This window comes from Oncorhynchus kisutch, linkage group LG11 (assembly GCF_002021735.2).
Source record: "Oncorhynchus kisutch isolate 150728-3 linkage group LG11, Okis_V2, whole genome shotgun sequence".
Classification (NCBI taxonomy): domain Eukaryota; kingdom Metazoa; phylum Chordata; class Actinopteri; order Salmoniformes; family Salmonidae; genus Oncorhynchus; species Oncorhynchus kisutch.
In genome coordinates, this window is record NC_034184.2 from 13,408,048 (window position 1) to 13,425,494 (window position 17,447).

Here is a 17,447-nt window from a genome sequence, read left to right on the forward strand (position 1 = left end):
TGGGTCAAAGTTGAAAGTTCAAAATAACGATCGTATTCCCTCCGTTCGCGAGAATGGCTAAACATCATCCAGATTTGATATTTTGTAGAAAACAAGCTGGTGTTGGTAAGGTGTTTATTTGATGTTTATCATTGCATTAGTACTTACTTCTAATAAGCAATGATAAGTGCCGAGCTCTTGCCCATTGTTGAAAGTGTCTGGCTAGATAAGATAGCATAATGTTAGCACATTCATTTGCTAATTGTATTGGTCGCATACACATATTTAGAATATTTTATTGCGGGTGTAGCGAAATGCTTGTGTTCATGACCATAACCTGCTTCTTCACCAACCCATTAACGTTATTGCATCCGCCCATGCTAACAGCATGTCATATGCAGTGTTTCCAACTAATTTTCAGGGTAAGTTGCTAGAGGAAGGTTGACTTGTTGCTAAATGACGTTGTGATGTCATTGCGTGATAACGTAAAACTGCGTCATTACGTTACACAAATTGACTGGCCATCTAAAAAAAAAGAAAAAAAGTGGCCACATTCTTGACCAACTATTCATTGGGTTTGGCTCGTCGAACCCCTACTGATGTTGCAGTCAGCCAACAATGATTTGCAATTTGCTGAAATTGCTGCAGGCCTTTTGCTGCCGTGCACGAGCTGAGCGCCTGCTGCTGACGTCACTCACAATGCACTTTTGCAGCCAGGCACGTGTGTTGTGACAGTGTGTGACAGAGAAAGTCGTTTTTGTGTCATTTAGAGGGAACATTTTAGCGTTTAAGTCACTTTTCAAAAGTTGCAAATCCATTTTTTTAAAGTGGCTAAATTTGTTGCTAGGTATTGTTTGAAAAAAATAGTTGCGAGGGTAGTCTGAAAAGTTGCTCAACAGAATTGCTAAATTGGCATCACTGGTCACATGTGCAACCAGAGGGGGAAAAAAACTCTAGACCACCTTTACTCCACACACAAAGATACATACAAAGCTCTCCCCCGCCCCCCATTTGGCAAATCTGACCATATTTCTATCCTTACAATAAAAAAAACTAAAGCAGGATGTACCAGTGACTCGCTCAAAACGGAAGTGGTCAGATGACGCGGATGCTACGCTACAGGACTGTTTTGCAAACACAGACTGGAATATGTTCCCAGGATTCATCCAATGGCATTGAGGAGTATACTACCTCAGTCACCGGCTTCGTCAATAAGTGCATCGACCAGAAGCCATGGTTTACAGGCAACATCCGCACCGAGCTAAAGGCTAGAGCTGCCGCTTTCAAGGAGCGGGACACTTTTTCCCCCACCTTTTATTTAACCAGGTAGGCCAGTTGAGAACAAGTTCTCAGTTACAACTGTGACCTCGCCAAGATAAAGCAAAGCACAGAGTTACACATGGAATAAACAAATATACAGTCAATAACACAATAACAAAATCTGTATACAGTGTGTGCAAATTAAGGAGGTAAGGCAATAAATAGGCCAATAGTGGCAAAATAATTACAATTTAGCAATTTACACTGTAGTGATTTATGTGCAGATGAGGATGTGCAAGTAGAAATACTGGTGTGCAAAAGAGCAGAAAAACAAAACACATGGGGTGAGGTACGTAGTTGGTTGGATGGGCTATTTACAGATGGGCTGTGTACAGCTGCAGCAAACGGTAAGCTGCTCTGACAGCTGACGCTTAAAGTTAGTGAGAGAGATATGTCTCCAACTTCAGTGATTTTTGCAATTTGTTCCAGTCATTGGCAGCAGAGAACTGTAAGGTAAGGCGGCCAATGGAGGTGTAGGCTTTGGGGATGACCAGTGAAATATACCTACTGGAGCGCGTGCTACGGGTGGGTGTTGCTATGGTGACCAGTGAGCTGCGATAAGGCGGAGCTTTACCTAGCAAAGACTTATAGATGACCTGGAGCCAGTGGGTTTCAAATCAAATCAAATTTATTTATATAGCCCTTCGTACATCAGCTGATATCTCAAAGTGCTGTACAGAAACCCAGCCTAAAACCCCAAACAGCAAGCAATGCAGGTGTAGAAGCACGGTGGCTAGGAAAAACTCCCTAGAAAGGCCAATACCTAGGAAGAAACCTAGAGAGGAACCAGGCTATGTGGGGTGGCCAGTCCTCTTCTGGCTGTGCCGGGTGGAGATTATAACAGAACATGGCCAAGATGTTCAAATGTTCATAAATGACCAGCATGGTCGAATAATAATAAGGCAGAACAGTTGAAACTGGAGCAGCAGCACAGTCAGGTGGAAGTTGAAACTGGAGCAGCAGCATGGCCAGGTGGACTGGGGACAGCAAGGAGTCATCATGTCAGGTAGTCCTGGGGCATGGTCCTAGGGCTCAGGTCCTCCGAGAGAGAGAAAGAAAGAGAGAAGGAGAGAATTAGAGAACGCACACTTAGATTCACACAGGACACCGAATAGGACAGGAGAAGTACTCCAGATATAACAAACTGACCCCAGCCCCCCGACACAAACTACTGCAGCATAAATACTGGAGGCTGAGACAGGAGGGGTCAGGAGACACTGTGGCCCCATCCGAGGACATCCCCGGACAGGGCCAAACAGGAAGGATATAACCCCACCCACTTTGCCAAAGCACAGCCCCCACACCACTAGAGGGATATCTTCAACCACCAACTTACCATCCTGAGACAAGGCTGAGTATAGCCCACAAAGATCTCCGCCACGGCACAACCCAAGGGGGGGGGGGGGCGCCAACCCAGACAGGATGACCACAACAGTGAATCAACCCACTCAGGTGACGCACCCCCTCCAGGGACGGCATGAGAGAGCCCCAGCAAGCCAGTGACTCAGCCCCTGTAATAGGGTTAGAGGCAGAGAATCCCAGTGGAAAGAGGGGAACCGGCCAGGCAGAGACTGGCGACGACTATGTAGTGCGGACCAGCCAACGAGAGCATACGGGTCGCAGTGGTGGGTAGTATATGGGGCTTTGGTGGCACTGTGATAGACTGCATTCAATTGGCTGAGTGGAGTGTTGGAGGCTATTTTGTAAATGACATCGCCGAAGTCATGGATTGGTAGGGTAGTCAGTTTTACGAGGGTATGTTTGGCAGCGTGAGTGAAGGAGGCTTTGTTGAGAAATAGGAAGCCGATTTAGATTTAACTTCTTGGATATAGGGGGCGCTCTTTTAATTTATGGATAAAAAAATGTGCCCGTTTTAAGCGCAATATTTTGTCACGAAAAGATGCTCGACTATGCATATAATTGGCAGCTTTGGAAAGAAAACACTCTAATGTTTCCAAAACTGCAAAGATATTATCTGTGAGTGCCACAGAACTCATGCTACATGCGAAACCAAGATGAAACTTCAACCAGGAAATGGGCAGAATTTGAGGTTCTGTTTTCCATTGTCTCCTTATATGGCTGTGAATGCGCCGGGAATGAGCCTGCCCTTTCTATCGTTTCTCCAAGGTGTCTGCAGCATTGTGACGTATTTGTAGGCATATCATTGGAAGATTGGCCATAAGAGACTACATTTACCAGGGGTCCGCCCGGTGTCCTTTGTCTAAATTGGTGCGTAATCTACAAGCTGCACGCAGTCATCCAGTGATTGAGAGGAGAGAGGAGGCTTTCAACGAACGATATATCATGAAGAGATATGTGAAAAACACCTTGAGGATTGATTCTAAACAACGTTTATCATGTTTCAGTCGATATTATGGAGTTAATTTGGAAAAAAGTTCGGCGTTTTGATGAGTGAATTTTCGTTTTTTTTTTGGTAGCCAAACGTGACGCACCAAACGGAGCGATTTCTCCTAAACAAATAATCTTTCAGGAAAAACTGAGCATTTGCTATCTAACTGAGAGTCTCCTCATTGAAAACATCTGAAGTTCTTCAAAGGTAAATTATTTTATTTGAATGATTTTCAGTTTTTTGTGAAAATGTTGCCTGCTGATGCTAACGCTAAATGCTATGCTAGTTGCGCTAGCTGTTACACAAATGCTTGTTTTGCTATGGTTGAGAAGCATATTTTGAAAATCTGAGATGACAGTGTTGTTAACAAAAGGCTAAGCTTGAGAGCTAGCATATTAATTTCATTTCATTTGCGATTTTCATGAATAGTTAACGTTGCGTTATGGTAATGAGCTTGAGGCTGTATTCACGATCCCGGATCCGGGATGGCTCGACGCAAGTGGGCATAGTCATTAACCCACCCTGGCCTACACGTGTCTACCACAGTCATGTCAAAGTCATTCCACATTCACGTGTTGGCACTTGGCAGCCTCTCTGTGTGACCTCAAGTGGTAAAATCACTTCAAGGCCACATGTTACAATCAAAGGGACTTTCAGAGCACCAGAGGCGAGATACAGTGCCTTGCGAAAGTATTCGGCCCCCTTGAACTTTGCGACCTTTTGCCACATTTCAGGCTTCAAACATAAAGATATAAAACTGTATTTTTTGTGAAGAATCAACAAGTGGGACACAATCATGAAGTGGAACGACATTTATTGGATATTTCAAACTTTTTTAACAAATCAAAAACTGAAAAATTGGGCGTGCAAAATTATTCAGCCCCTTTACTTTCAGTGCAGCAAACTCTCTCCAGAAGTTCAGTGAGGATCTCTGAATGATCCAGTGTTGACCTAAATGACTAATGATGATAAATACAATCCACCTGTGTGTAATCAAGTCTCCTTATAAATGCACCTGCACTGTGATAGTCTCAGAGGTCCGTTAAAAGCGCAGAGAGCATCATGAAGAACAAGGAACACACCAGGCAGGTCCGAGATACTGTTGTGAAGAAGTTTAAAGCCGGATTTGGATTCAAAAATATTTCCCAAGCTTTAAACATCCCAAGGAGCACTGTGCAAGCGATAATATTGAAATGGAAGGAGTATCAGACCACTGCAAATCTACCAAGACCTGGCCGTCCCTCAACTTTCAGCTCATACAAGGAGAAGACTGATCAGAGATGCAGCCAAGAGGCCCATGATCACTCTGGATTAACTGCAGAGATCTACAGCTGAGGTGGGAGACTCTGTCCATAGGACAACAATCAGTCGTATATTGCACAAATCTGGCCTTTATGGAAGAGTGGCAAGAAGAAAGCCATTTCTTAAAGATATCCATAAAAAGTGTTGTTTAAAGTTTGCCACAAGCCACCTGGGAGACACACCAAACATGTGGAAGAAGGTGCTCTGGTCAGATGAAACCAAAATTGAACCTTTTGGCAACAATGCAAAACGTTATGTTTGGCATAAAAGCAACACAGCTCATCACCCTGAACACACCATCCCCACTGTCAAACATGGTGGTGGCAGCATCATGGTTTGGGCCTGCTTTTCTTCAGCAGGGACAGGGAAGATGGTTCAAATTGATGGGAAGATGGATGGAGCCAAATACAGGACCATTCTGGAAGAAAACCTGATGGAGTCTGCAAAAGACCTGAGACTGGGACGGAGATTTGTCTTCCAACAAGACAATGATCCAAAACATAAAGCAAAATCTACAATGGAATGGTTCAAAAATAAACATATCCAGGTGTTAGAATGGCCAAGTCAAGTCCAGACCTGAATCCAATCGAGAATCTGTGGAAGGAACTGAAAACTGCTGTTCACAAATGCTCTCCATCCAACCTCACTGAGCTCGAGCTGTTTTGCAAGGAGGAATGGGAAAACATTTCAGTCTCTCGATGTGCAAAACTGATAGACATACCCCAAGCGACTTACAGCTGTAATCGCAGCAAAAGGTGGCGCTACAAAGTATTAACTTAAGGGGGCTGAATAATTTTGCACGCCCAATTTTTCAGTTTTTGATTTGTTAAAAAAGTTTGAAATATCCAATAAATGTCGTTCCACTTCATGATTGTGTCCCACTTGTTGATTCTTCACAAAAAAATACAGTTTTATATCTTTATGTTTGAAGCCTGAAATGTGGCAAAAGGTCGCAAAGTTCAAGGGGGCCGAATACTTTCGCAAGGCACTGTAAGTAGTGTGTGACCCTCGGGTGGCAACAAATACATTCTAAGTGATTTCAATGAGTCTTTCTCCATTCTGATTGTTTTATACTGTTCAAATCAACTTCAACCAAAACAAATTTCAGCACTGGTAGAAAAAGTACCCAATTGTCATACTTGAGTAAAAGTAAAGATACCTTTTTAATAGAAAATTACTAAAGTAAAAGTGAAAGCCACCCAGTAAAATACTACTTGAGTAAAAGTCTAGAAGTATTTGTTTTTTAAATATACTTAAGTATCAAAAGTGTGAATAATTTATATTGAGCAAACCAGATTGCACAATTTCCTTTTTTAATTTACGGATAGCCAGGTGCACACTCCAACACTCAGACATAATTTACAAACATTTGTTTAGAGAGTCCTCCAGATCAGAGGCAGTAGATGACCAGAGATGTTCTCTTGACAAGTGTGTGAATTGGACCATTTTCCTGTCCTGCTAAGCATTCAAAATGTAATGAGTACTTTTAGGTGTCAGGGAAAATGTATGGAGTAAAAAGTACAGTGTTTTCTTTAGGAATGTAGTGAAGTAAAAATACAATTTGTCAAAAATAGTAAAGTACAGATACCAAAAAACCTGCCTTAAGTAGTACTTGGCGTAAACTATTTTTACTTAAGTACTTTACACCACTGCTCAATTGAGAATTTCCACACTGCCACGTAGGGCTGCATGATATGGGCAAATAATGTAGAACTTATTTTTAACCAAATGTTGCAATTGCGATTTGACTTGCGAATTAGAGCAAAACTGTTGGAATCATGGAAATAGAATGACTATTCTAATTATATAGTTAGAATATAATTGTGGGCACTTTGAATACAGTGTTGTTTGAGATGACAGTAAATTAAAATACCGGCGAGGAGTTATTGTGACAGGGTAGGAAATAAAGTGTTGATAAGTGTTTCCTACTGGACCCTATAAGCTTTGGCTACATTGCATGTTTTCTCTTACCTACTTCATGTTGCTAACATATTCTTGCTTTGCTTATTCCTCTTTTGATTTAGAAGATACTGTTGCACAAACAGCATGCTGATTTAGGTCTACACCATCACTTGTATTAGCTAGCTACTTTTGCTCATACTCAGTACATTTATTAGCTAGCTATTAGCATTAGCGGCTAACAATTAGGGTCTCACAAGATTTAGGGCAACTTGCAAAAAAAATACAAACTAGCTGTTTGCTGATGTAAGAAACAAACTAATAGTAACATTCTAGAACACTAGTGGATTTATATTAAGAAGCAAAGTGAAAACAGCATTGTTGTCGTCAACATTGTTGCATGTGCTGCATTGATCATGCAGACTGAATGCAAGTGTCTCGTAGTTGAGGAACATCAAATGCGCCCCTTAAGTGACGGGGCGTGGCTAGGTCTGTGTGGAAAGTGGCATGGAGAGAAAACGGAGAGAGATGACTCAAGTAGCGAAGTAAACTATATTGACATTACACATGGCGTATCACATTTAACAAACCAAACATTCAAATACCGGTACAGAAGGTAAAGTAAAAACCCTAACCGGTCCCTGCATAAATACCGGTATATCATAAAATACTGTATACCGCCCAGCCCTACTGGGAATAAACACCACCTTCTGCAACTGGATCCTGGACTTCCTGACAGGCTGGCCCCAGGTGGTAAGGGTAGCAACAACAACACATCTGCCACGCTAATCCTCAATACTGGGGCCCCTCAGGGGTGCGTGCTTAGTCCGCTCCTGTACTCCCTGTTCACCCATGACTGCGTGGCCAAGCATGACTTCTTAATCACTGATGAGGCAGCTTATAGGGAGAAGGTCAGAGACCTGGTGCCAGGACAACAACCTCTCTTTCAATGTGACCAAGGCAAACAAGCTGATCGTGGACTACAGGAAAAGGAGGGCCGAACAGGCCTCCATTAAATCGACGGGACTGAAGTGGAGCGGGTCGAGGGTTTCAAGTTCCTTGGTGTCCACTTCACCAACAAACTATCATGGTCCAAACACACCAAGACAGTTGTGAAGAAGGCACGACAACACCTTTTCCCCTTCAGGAGACTGAAAAGATTTGTCATGAGTCCCCAGATCCTTAAAAAGTTAAACAGCTGCACCATTGAGAGCATTCTGACCGGTTGCATCACCGCCTGGTATGGCAACTGCTCGGCATCTGACTATAAGGCGCTACAGAAGGCCAAGATGGCACATCAATGCGAGCTGTGGCAAGAAGGTTTGCTGTGTCTGTCAGTGTAGGGTTCAATAGCATGGAGGCGCTACGAGGAGACAGGCCAGTACATCAGGAGACGTGGAGGAGGCCGTAGGAGGGCAACAACCCAGCAGCAGGACCGCTACCTCCGCCTTTGTGCAAGGAGGAGCACTGCCAGAGCCCTGCAAAATGACCTCCAGCAGGCCACAAATGTGCATGTGTCGGCTCAAACGGTCAGAAACAGACTCCATGAGGGTGGTATGAGGGCCCGACGTCCACAGGTGGGGGTTGTGCTTACAGCCCAACACCGTGCAGGACGTTTGACATTTGCCAGAGAACACCAAGATTGGAAAATTCGCCACTGGCGCCCTGTGCTCTTCACAGGTGAAAGCAGGTTCACACTGAGCACATGTGACAGAGTCTGGAGACGCTGTGGAGAACGTTCTGCTGCCTGCAACATCCTCCAGCATGACCGGTTTGGCGGTGGGTCAGTCATGGTGTGGGGTGGCATTTCTTTGGGGGGCCGCACAGCCCTCCATGTGCTCGCCAGAGGTAGCCTGACTGCCATTAGGTACCGAGATGAGATCCTCAGACCCCTTGTGAGACCATATGCTGGTGCGGTTGGCCCTGGGTTCCTCCTAATGCAAGACAATGCTAGACCTCATGTGGCTGGAGTGTGTCAACAGTTCCTGCAAGAGGAAGGCATTGATGCTATGGACTGGCCCGCCCGTTCCCCAGACCTGAATCCAATTGAGCACATCTGGGACATCATGTCTCGCTCCATCCACCAACGCCACGTTGCACCACACTGTCCAGGAGTTGGCCGCCACCTCATCAAGAGCATGCCCAGGCGTTGTAGGGAGGTCATACAGGCACGTGGAGACCACACACACTACTGAGCCTCATTTTGACTTGTTTTAAGGACATTACACAAAGTTGGATCAGCCTGTAGTGTGGTTTTCCACTTTAATGTTGAGTGTGACTCCAAATCCAGACCTTCATGGGTTGATAAATGTGATTTCCATTGATAATTTGTGTGATTTTGTTGTCAGCACATTCAACTATGTAAAGAAAAAAGTATTTATTAAGAATATTTCATTCATTCAGATCTAGGATGTGTTATTTTAGTGTTTCCTTTATTTTTTTGAGCAGTGTATTTATTATGGATCCCCATTAGCAGCAGCTACTCTTCCTGGGGTCCAGCAGAAATTAAGGCAGTTTATACAATTGTAAAACATTACAATACATTCACAGATTTCACAACACACTGTGTGCCCTCAGGCCCCTACTCCACCACTACCACATATCTACAGTGCTAAATCCATGTGTACGTGTGTGTATAGTGCGTATGTTATCGTGTCTGTGCCTATGTTTGTGTTGCTTCACCGTCCCCGCTGTCCCATGAGGTGGTTTTTTAAATCGAATTTTACTGCTTGCGTCAGTTACTTGATGTGGAATAGAGTTCCATGTAGTCATGGCTCTATGTAGTACTGTGTGCCTCCCATAGTCTGTTCTGGACTTGGGGACTGTGAAGAGACCTCTTGTGGCATGTCTTGTGGGGTATGCATGGGTGTCCGTGCTGTGTGCCAGTAGTTTAGACAGACAGCCCTGTGCATTCAACATGTCAATGTCTCTCATAAATAAAAGTAGTCATGAAGTCAATCTCTCCTCCACTTTGAGCCAGGAGAGATTGACATGCATATTTTTAATATTAGCTCTCTGTGAACACCCAAAGGCCAGCTGTGCTGCCCTGTTCTGAGCCAATTGCAATTTTCCAAAGTATTTTTTTCTGGCATCTGACCACATGACTGAACAGTAGTCGAAGTGTGACAAAACTAGGGCCTGTAGGACCTGACTTGTTGATAGTGTTAAGAAGGCAGAGCATCGCTTTTCCCCATCACTTTTCCCCATCTTAGCTACGACTGCATCAATATGTTTTGACCGTGACAGTTTACAATCTAGTGTTACTCCAAGCAGTTTAGTCATCTCAACTTGCTCAATTTCCACATTATTTATTACAAGATTTAGTTGAGGTCTAGGGTTTAGTGACTGATTTGTCCCAAATACAATCCTTTTAGTTTTAGAAATATTTGGGGCTAATTCCTTGCTACCCACTCAAACTAACTGCAGATCTTTGTTGAGTGTTGTAGTCATTTCAGTCGTTGTTGTAGCTGACGAGTATAGTGTTGAGTCATCCCCATACATGAAACTCTGGCTTTACTCAGTCAGTGGCATGTCGTTAGTAAAAACTGAAAAAAGCAAGGGGCCGAAACAGCTACCCTAGGGAATTTATCTATGCATTTACCTATGCATACCTCAACAAACCTGTACACCCGCACATTGACTCAGTACCAGTACCCCCTGTATATGACCTCGTTGCTGTTATGTAAATGTATTGTTACTTTTTTATTGATTGGATTTTTTTTTAAATTTTGTTTATTTAGTCAATTTTATTAACTCTTTCTTGAAGTGCATTGTTAATGGCTTGTAGTAAGAGTTTCACGGTAAGGTACCACCTGTTGTGTTCGGCGCATGTGACAAAACATTTGATTTGAACGTTATAGCTATGTGATGGTGGTTAAGTAGACTAGCTAGTAAGATAATAGCTCTTGATCATGACTCTCAGTTCCATTAAACATGAGTCATTGGACAAAGGCATCTTCTGTAGTGGGGAGTTTTTTTGTTAAGATCCCCGACGCTCGGTCTGAACATTTAAGTTAACATGCATCGCTTGTGGTATGGTTTTGGAAGCATAAGATACTTAGCAGCGAGAAATGCTGAAGAAGAAAAAAAGTCTACACACCTTGATAGGGTTAGTGTTCTCACACTGCCGTATCTCCATGTTACACGCTTGTCTATGTTAGGCGAGGCCACCACCTCTGCTAATTAGCTATCTAGCATGCTCCTCCAAACACCTGTGTGTAAGCATGAATCGGGAAGTGTAGTTTTGTTGGATGAATCTGTGAAACACGTAGCAGTTTTATTTTAAAAAATGGTGCGTTTCTTTCTCACTGATGAAAGGTAAGCGCTATATGTTTCGAAAGCCGTATAGCAAGCGGTGATTATTGATGTTTCTAAATGTTAAAAACAGCGTCGGGATTGTAGTTCACATGAGGCAGTTGTGGGCGACGCTAATGGCTAACTAGGGAGAAGGCGGTAAGCCCCTTGAGTTTTTGAGAGCTTGTAAGATGTCTTATTGAGTGCATAACCCTTAGCTTTATGGAGCAATGCTTTGTTGGCTAGCTACATTATTCATGTTCACTCACTGTTTGTTCTATTGTTTACTTTTCAGCTATTGGAAGATTGTGCGAGAAATGTAAGTTTCAAAAACATATTTTACATAATGTTGTCCCTTTCTCCCATATGTATTTGCTGCCCTTTAATTTACCCTCATAACTCCTAGAATAGAGACAGTAATCATCAACACATGGTTTACTTTTATATTTAATTACCCCAGTTCAAAATGCCACGGCATTAAAGTCTCATCCCCCTCTTCCCTCCTCTCCTAGGTGATGGAAAGTGTGTGATCTGTGACTCGTATGTGAGGCCTTGCACACTGGTGCGCATCTGTGACGAGTGCAACTACGGGTCGTACCAGGGGCGCTGTGTCATATGTGGAGGACCCGGGGTGTCTGACGCTTACTACTGCAAAGAGTGCACCATCCAGGAGAAAGACGTTAGTCACCTGCTCTCTCTCTCTCATAAAAGGTGTAGAAAAACCTTCACACCATTCAATGCTCCCGTATGCAATGTTTCCAATAAACTATACAGAATCAATCAATATTGTGCTTCTTCGACATATTCCGTTCTTGATCAATGTCGTGTGAAAAATGGAAAGGTGTCTGAGATGCTGAGTAATGATATGTGCTTGTACAAGTAATGTGTGGTTGTACAAGTAATAGTCATTTTGAACAATGTCAATGTAATGTGAGAATACACCAACAAGTAATTTTTTCTACTCCTCTCTACTGGATGTGACAGCGAGATGGATGCCCCAAGATTGTGAACTTGGGCAGTTCAAAGACTGACCTTTTCTATGAACGGAAGAAGTATGGCTTCAAGAAGAGGTGAAGACAGGCCTGTCCAACGAGTGCTTTGCTTCTGTTTTTTTGTATGAACGTTTTTACCTTTGTGTGTGAACATGTTTTGACAATACAATAAAGCTTTATTTTACATTATTGCAATGCACATGATTGCATTTTCCCTGTAGTTTTGGGTTAATTATCTAGTGTTCATCATTTTATGGGATGAACTGAGTTTTACACATGAATGAAATCGAATTTCATATAATGAAACTAGAACTGGGAAGAACTACCATCGGGAAAGATTGGCAATAGTTTCCCACAAATCTCTATTTCCCCAAACAATGAACTGGGGTGCCTCTCATTGTTTAAGGGAGATTTTCAGGGATGGTTCCATCACTTGCAAATCTAATAAACCTCTGCATGTTAATTTGTTAAAAGCATGTGCCTCCACAATGCTGTATTCTACTGTTTATCGGTTTAATGGTGGAGTTAGACGACCCGTTTAGTTTTTACATGCCAAAGTGATTGCTTTTTGTAAAAATGCTTTATCTGCCTTCACAATGGAAACTACTTTGTAAATTCGAACATATTTTATGGAAAATAGACGTATTGTAAAAACTATTGGTCGCTAAATCCGGAGAAATGACGGGCCATGTATAAAAAATAAAAAACTATTGGTCACTAAATACGGTTAGAAGGACCACGTAAAAACGATTGGCTGGTATGCCTTCACCTGTTTGAGCAGTAAATTGAGCTGTAAATGCCCTCACCCGCTATATACTTAACGTATGGATTGGTTCTGTCCTCAATAGTGCTGTCCAGTTAGAACATGATGTTGAGGCCCATCACTGTACTCATGATAGTCGTCACCACCACACACAGACCCAGCTGTTTCCTTTGAAGATGTTTATATGGTTTTGGTAATCCGAATGACTTGGAATCGTATTGTTATGGCTATTTTGATGCACACACAACATTCAGACATTCGTGTTACTGTCGACAATAAACAGTCCTAAGGAACATGTGTGTTCTCCCTTCGGATAACGCTGACCTGAGTGGACGGGTGCAGTGTCCAGTTGTGCATTTCCAATCGCTCTGATTGGTTGGGAATGGCAGGTCTATGACGGTTGAGGGATAACTAAGGTAGGCTGAGTAGCCAAACTAACGGGACTTGAGCGAAACTGAAGGGACTGTGAGGGGAAGTTAGGCAGTAGTGGGAAAAAGTACCCAGTTGTTATACTTGAGTAAAAGTAAAGATACCTTAATAGAAAATGACTCAAGTGAAAGTCACCCAGTAAATACTAGAGTAAAAGTCTAAAAGCATTTGGTTTTAAATATACTTAAGTATCAAAAGTAAATGTAATTGTTAAAATATACTTAAGTATCAAAAGTATAAATCATTTCAAATTCCTTATTTAGCAAAACAGCATCATTTTCTTTTTTTTGTTTGTTTTGTTACGGAGACCCAGCGGCACGATCCAACACAACACATTTACAAACTAATAATTTGTATTTAGTGAGTCCGTCAGATCAGAGGCAGTAGGGGTGTTCTCTTGAGAAGTGCATGAATTTCACAGTGTTCCTGTCCTGCTAAGCATTCAAAATGTAACGAGTACTTTTGGGTGTTAGGGAAAATGAATGGGGTAAAAAGTACATTATTTTCTTTAGGAATGTAGTGAAGTAAAAGTAGCCAAAAAATATAAGTAGTAAAGTAAAGAACAGATACCCCCAAAAACTACTTAAGTAGTACTTTACACCACTGAAGTTAGGATGTTTTCAAATGTAGTTGTATGGTTTGTAAATGGCTTTAAGCTATATCACCGCCATCTAGTGGCCACAAATGAATGACACAAGATGTGATTCAGGACTCCAGCACTGCGGGTCACGGTAAATCACCATTTTAACCTTTATGCTTTTTTTCAACACAAAATAAGAACATTGACTTCTTCAAAACGGAGATGGCCTCAATGGCAAGTATGGGTAACTGCATTCGTGGAGTATTGCTGCGTTCAAAACAACTCAAGAAAAAAAAACGAGCTCTGACTGGGGGAAAAAATAAGAGGTTTTGAACGGTCATTCAACTCGGAATTCCAAGTCAGGAACTTGGGCCTATTTCTAGAGCTCTAACATTCTGACCTGAAGATGACTGACGTCATGATTGGAACTTTTTTCTACAAGTTCACAGTTAACTTAAAAGCACCATGTGGCCTCCTGAGTGGCGCAGCGGTCTAGAGGCGTCACTACAGATCGGGGTTCGATCCCAGTCTGTGTCACAGCCGGCCGCGACCTGGAGACCCATTAGGTGGCATACAATTGGCCCAGCGTCGTCTGGGTTAGGGAGGGTTTGGCCGGCTGGGATGTCCTTGTCCCATCGCGCTCTAGCACCTCCTTGTGGCGGCCGGGCACATGCACGCTGACGAGGACGTCAACTGTAGGGTGTTTCCTCTGACACGTTGGTGTGGCTGGCTTCTGGGTTAAGCAAGCAGTGTGTCAAGAAGCAGTGCGGCTTGGCGGGGTCGTGTTTTGGAGGTCGCATGGCTCTCAACCTTCGCCTCTCCTGACTCCGTACAGGAGTTGCAGCGATGGGACAAGACTGTAACTACCAATTTGGATATCACAAAAAAGGGGTAAAAAAAAAAGCACTATGTGTCTAAAAGTGGGCATTGTGAAATAAGTGGGAGGGTCAACATATGGAAACAACAGCAAATTGGGCAGATTGGTTGCAATGCAAGACAAATAAAATTGTATTTGTTGCGTACACAGTTTAGCGGGTGCAGCTAAATGTTCATGTTCCCAGTTCCTATCAATCAATGCAGTAAATGTCCACAAGCACACAATAATCCAAAATGTGAAAGAGAGCGACCCGGCTTTAAGTATTTTACTGGTTTGTGACTAACTGACACCGCCCCCGGTTAGAGGGGCATAAAGCAGTCCAAGAGTTAATACACCCTGGAACTTTATTCAATCACAGTAGAAGATGAACATGGGATGCAAAGTGGGAGAGATAGTGGAATGCTAGTGGTTCTGTAACAGGAGAAACAGAGTCATAATCCAGTCCAATGTACACAATACTATAACTGAGAGTACAAGTAGAGCAACAAGGCTATTAACAAGATAAGGACTGTATGCAAATGTTTATGTTACCTGCAGGGTAGAGTACCCAGTGGTAGCCGGCTGGTGAATGAGGGGCAGAGCACAGTGTCTCCTGACCCCTCCTGTCTCAGCCTCCAGTAATTATGCTGCAGTAGTTTGTGTCGGGGGGCTAGGGTCAGTTTATTATATCTGGAGTACTTCTCCTGTACTATTCGGTGTCCTGAATGAATCTAAGTGTGCGTTCTCTAATTCTCTCTTTCTCTCTTTCTTTCTCTCTCTCAGAGGACCTGAGCCCTAGGACCATGCCCCAGGACTACCTGACATGATGACTCCTTGCTGTCCCCAGTCCACCTGGCCGTACTGCTGCTCCAGTTTCAACTGTTCTGCCTTATTATTATTTGACCATGCTGGTCATTTATGAACATTTGAACATCTTGGCCATGTTCTGTTATAATCTCCACCCGGCACAGCCAGAAGAGGACTGGCCACCCCACATATGCTCTCTCTAATTCTCTCTTTCTTTCTCTCTCTCGGAGGACCTGAGCCCTAGGACCATGCCCCAGGACTACCTGACATGATGACTCCTTGCTGTCCCCAGTCCATCTGACCGTGCTGCTGCTCCAGTTTCAACTGTTCTGCCTTATTATTATATGACCATGCTGGTCATTTATGAACATTTTAACATCTTGGCCATGTTCTGTTATAATCTCCACCCGGCACAGCCAGAAGAGGACTGGCCACCCCACATAGCCTGGTTCCTCTCTAGGTTTCTTCCTAGGTTTTGGCCTTTCTAGGGAGTTTTTCCTAGCCACCGTGCTTCTACACCTGCATTGCTTGCTGTTTGGGGTTTTAGGCTGGGTTTCTGTACAGCACTTTGAGATATCAGCTGATGTACGAAGGGCTATATAAATAAATTTGATTTGATTTACTGGGTGGAGGCCGTCTAGCAGTGGCTGTTGAACAGTTTGATGGCCTAGGGATAGAAGCTGGGTATCAGTCTCTCGTTCCCAGCTTTGATGCACCTGTGCTGTCTCTGCCTTCTAGATGGTAGTGGGGTTAACAGGCCATGGCTCGGGTGGCTGAGGTTCTTGATGATCTTCTTGGCCTTCTTCTGACACCGGGTGCTGTTGATATCCTGGAGGGCAGGCAGTGTGCCCCCGATGGTGTTTTGGGCTGACCACACCACCCTCTGGAGAGCCCTGAAGTTGTGGACGGTGCAATACAGCCCGACAGGATGCTCTCAATGGTGCATCTGTAGAAGTTTGTGAGGGACTTTGGGGCTGCTTGCTGTTTTCTTGTAGCATTTTAGCTAAACTGGTTAGGATTATTAACGTGGGAGGTTAGGAGAAGAGTTAGGCTTAGCTAAAATGCTATGAGGAAGTAACAAAACAGACTTGAGTATCAACCAATCTGTCCAATTAGCTATTGTTTCCATACACCCACGTATGTTGCTCCTCCCAATTATTTTGCAACACCACTTTCAGAAACACTCCACATATGCAGTTATTTATGACTCCTCTATAGTCCTGCCTATGCTGTCAGACACCATAATGAGACAAATAAAGATGAGTCCTCTAACTAACTCTATGGTTGGTCCCATCGCATAACCTCATGGACTACCCACTGGGCAGATGTCAGTTCAATGTCTAGTTAAGATTTAAACCTTTTGTTGAGTTAAATTCAGCATTTTGTGGTTTCTCCCAGTCTCAGAGACTTATACAACAGTGACTGAATGTGTTACAACACCTGGCATGGCCAGAGGTTTCTTTTAAGCCCAGTAAAATGCCATAAATGCCCTAATGTTGACTTTTTGCAAGTCCAATCAGTTTGCCATGTTGATTCAACATCACAATTATTTTTTTGGTGTGGAAATGACATGGAAATAACATTGATTCAACCAGGTAAAACTTCATGTTTCATGGGTCAATTATGACTGACTGACTTACAATAAGTAATGATTAGTTATTTATGATGCAAGGTTCGTTGTAGATCTGTCAGTCGATAGTCGGCTGCACTGTCGGCTGCAATTTCAATCAAGCCCTATTACTTGCTGGTCTTGGCCAGTTCCTCATCATTTCTTCCTCCCTATCTCCCCCAACAGATGGCATCGTTTCAGAGGCTTATACAACAGTGACTGAATGCGTTACACAACACCTGGCATGGACAGAAGTTTATTTTAAGGC

General features: G+C 43.2%; 1 protein-coding gene across 2 annotated transcripts; it reads left to right on the plus strand.

Moving 5' to 3' along the window:
* Position 1: 1 nt before the first annotated feature.
* On the plus strand, positions 2–12,326 carry LOC109899992 (PHD finger-like domain-containing protein 5A). Of its 2 annotated transcripts, none has more exons than XM_020495687.2 (4): positions 2–105; positions 11,439–11,462; positions 11,656–11,854; positions 12,128–12,326. In XM_020495687.2, the coding sequence occupies exons 1-4, from the start codon at positions 54–56 to the stop codon at positions 12,150–12,152; spliced, it is 300 nt and encodes a 99-aa protein (XP_020351276.1). In that variant the 5' UTR covers positions 2–53; the 3' UTR covers positions 12,153–12,326. The 2 variants fall into 2 exon arrangements, with proteins under 2 accessions (XP_020351276.1, XP_020351275.1); XM_020495686.2 differs by having other exon boundaries at positions 11,656–11,822.
* Positions 12,327–17,447: the final 5,121 nt, after the last annotated feature.

What these genes read in the sequence shown, in the direction of transcription:
- LOC109899992 (XM_020495686.2), top strand. Translation starts at nt 54, where the DNA reads ATGGCTAAACATCATCCAGATTTGATATTTTGTAGAAAACAAGCTGGT. An exon ending in TAGAAAACAAGCTGGTGTTG is followed by an intron (nt 106 to 11,438) that starts GTAAGGTGTTTA and finishes TTTACTTTTCAG; the next exon opens with CTATTGGAAGATTGTGCGAG. An exon ending in TGGAAGATTGTGCGAGAAAT is followed by an intron (nt 11,463 to 11,655) that starts GTAAGTTTCAAA and finishes CTCCTCTCCTAG; the next exon opens with GTGATGGAAAGTGTGTGATC.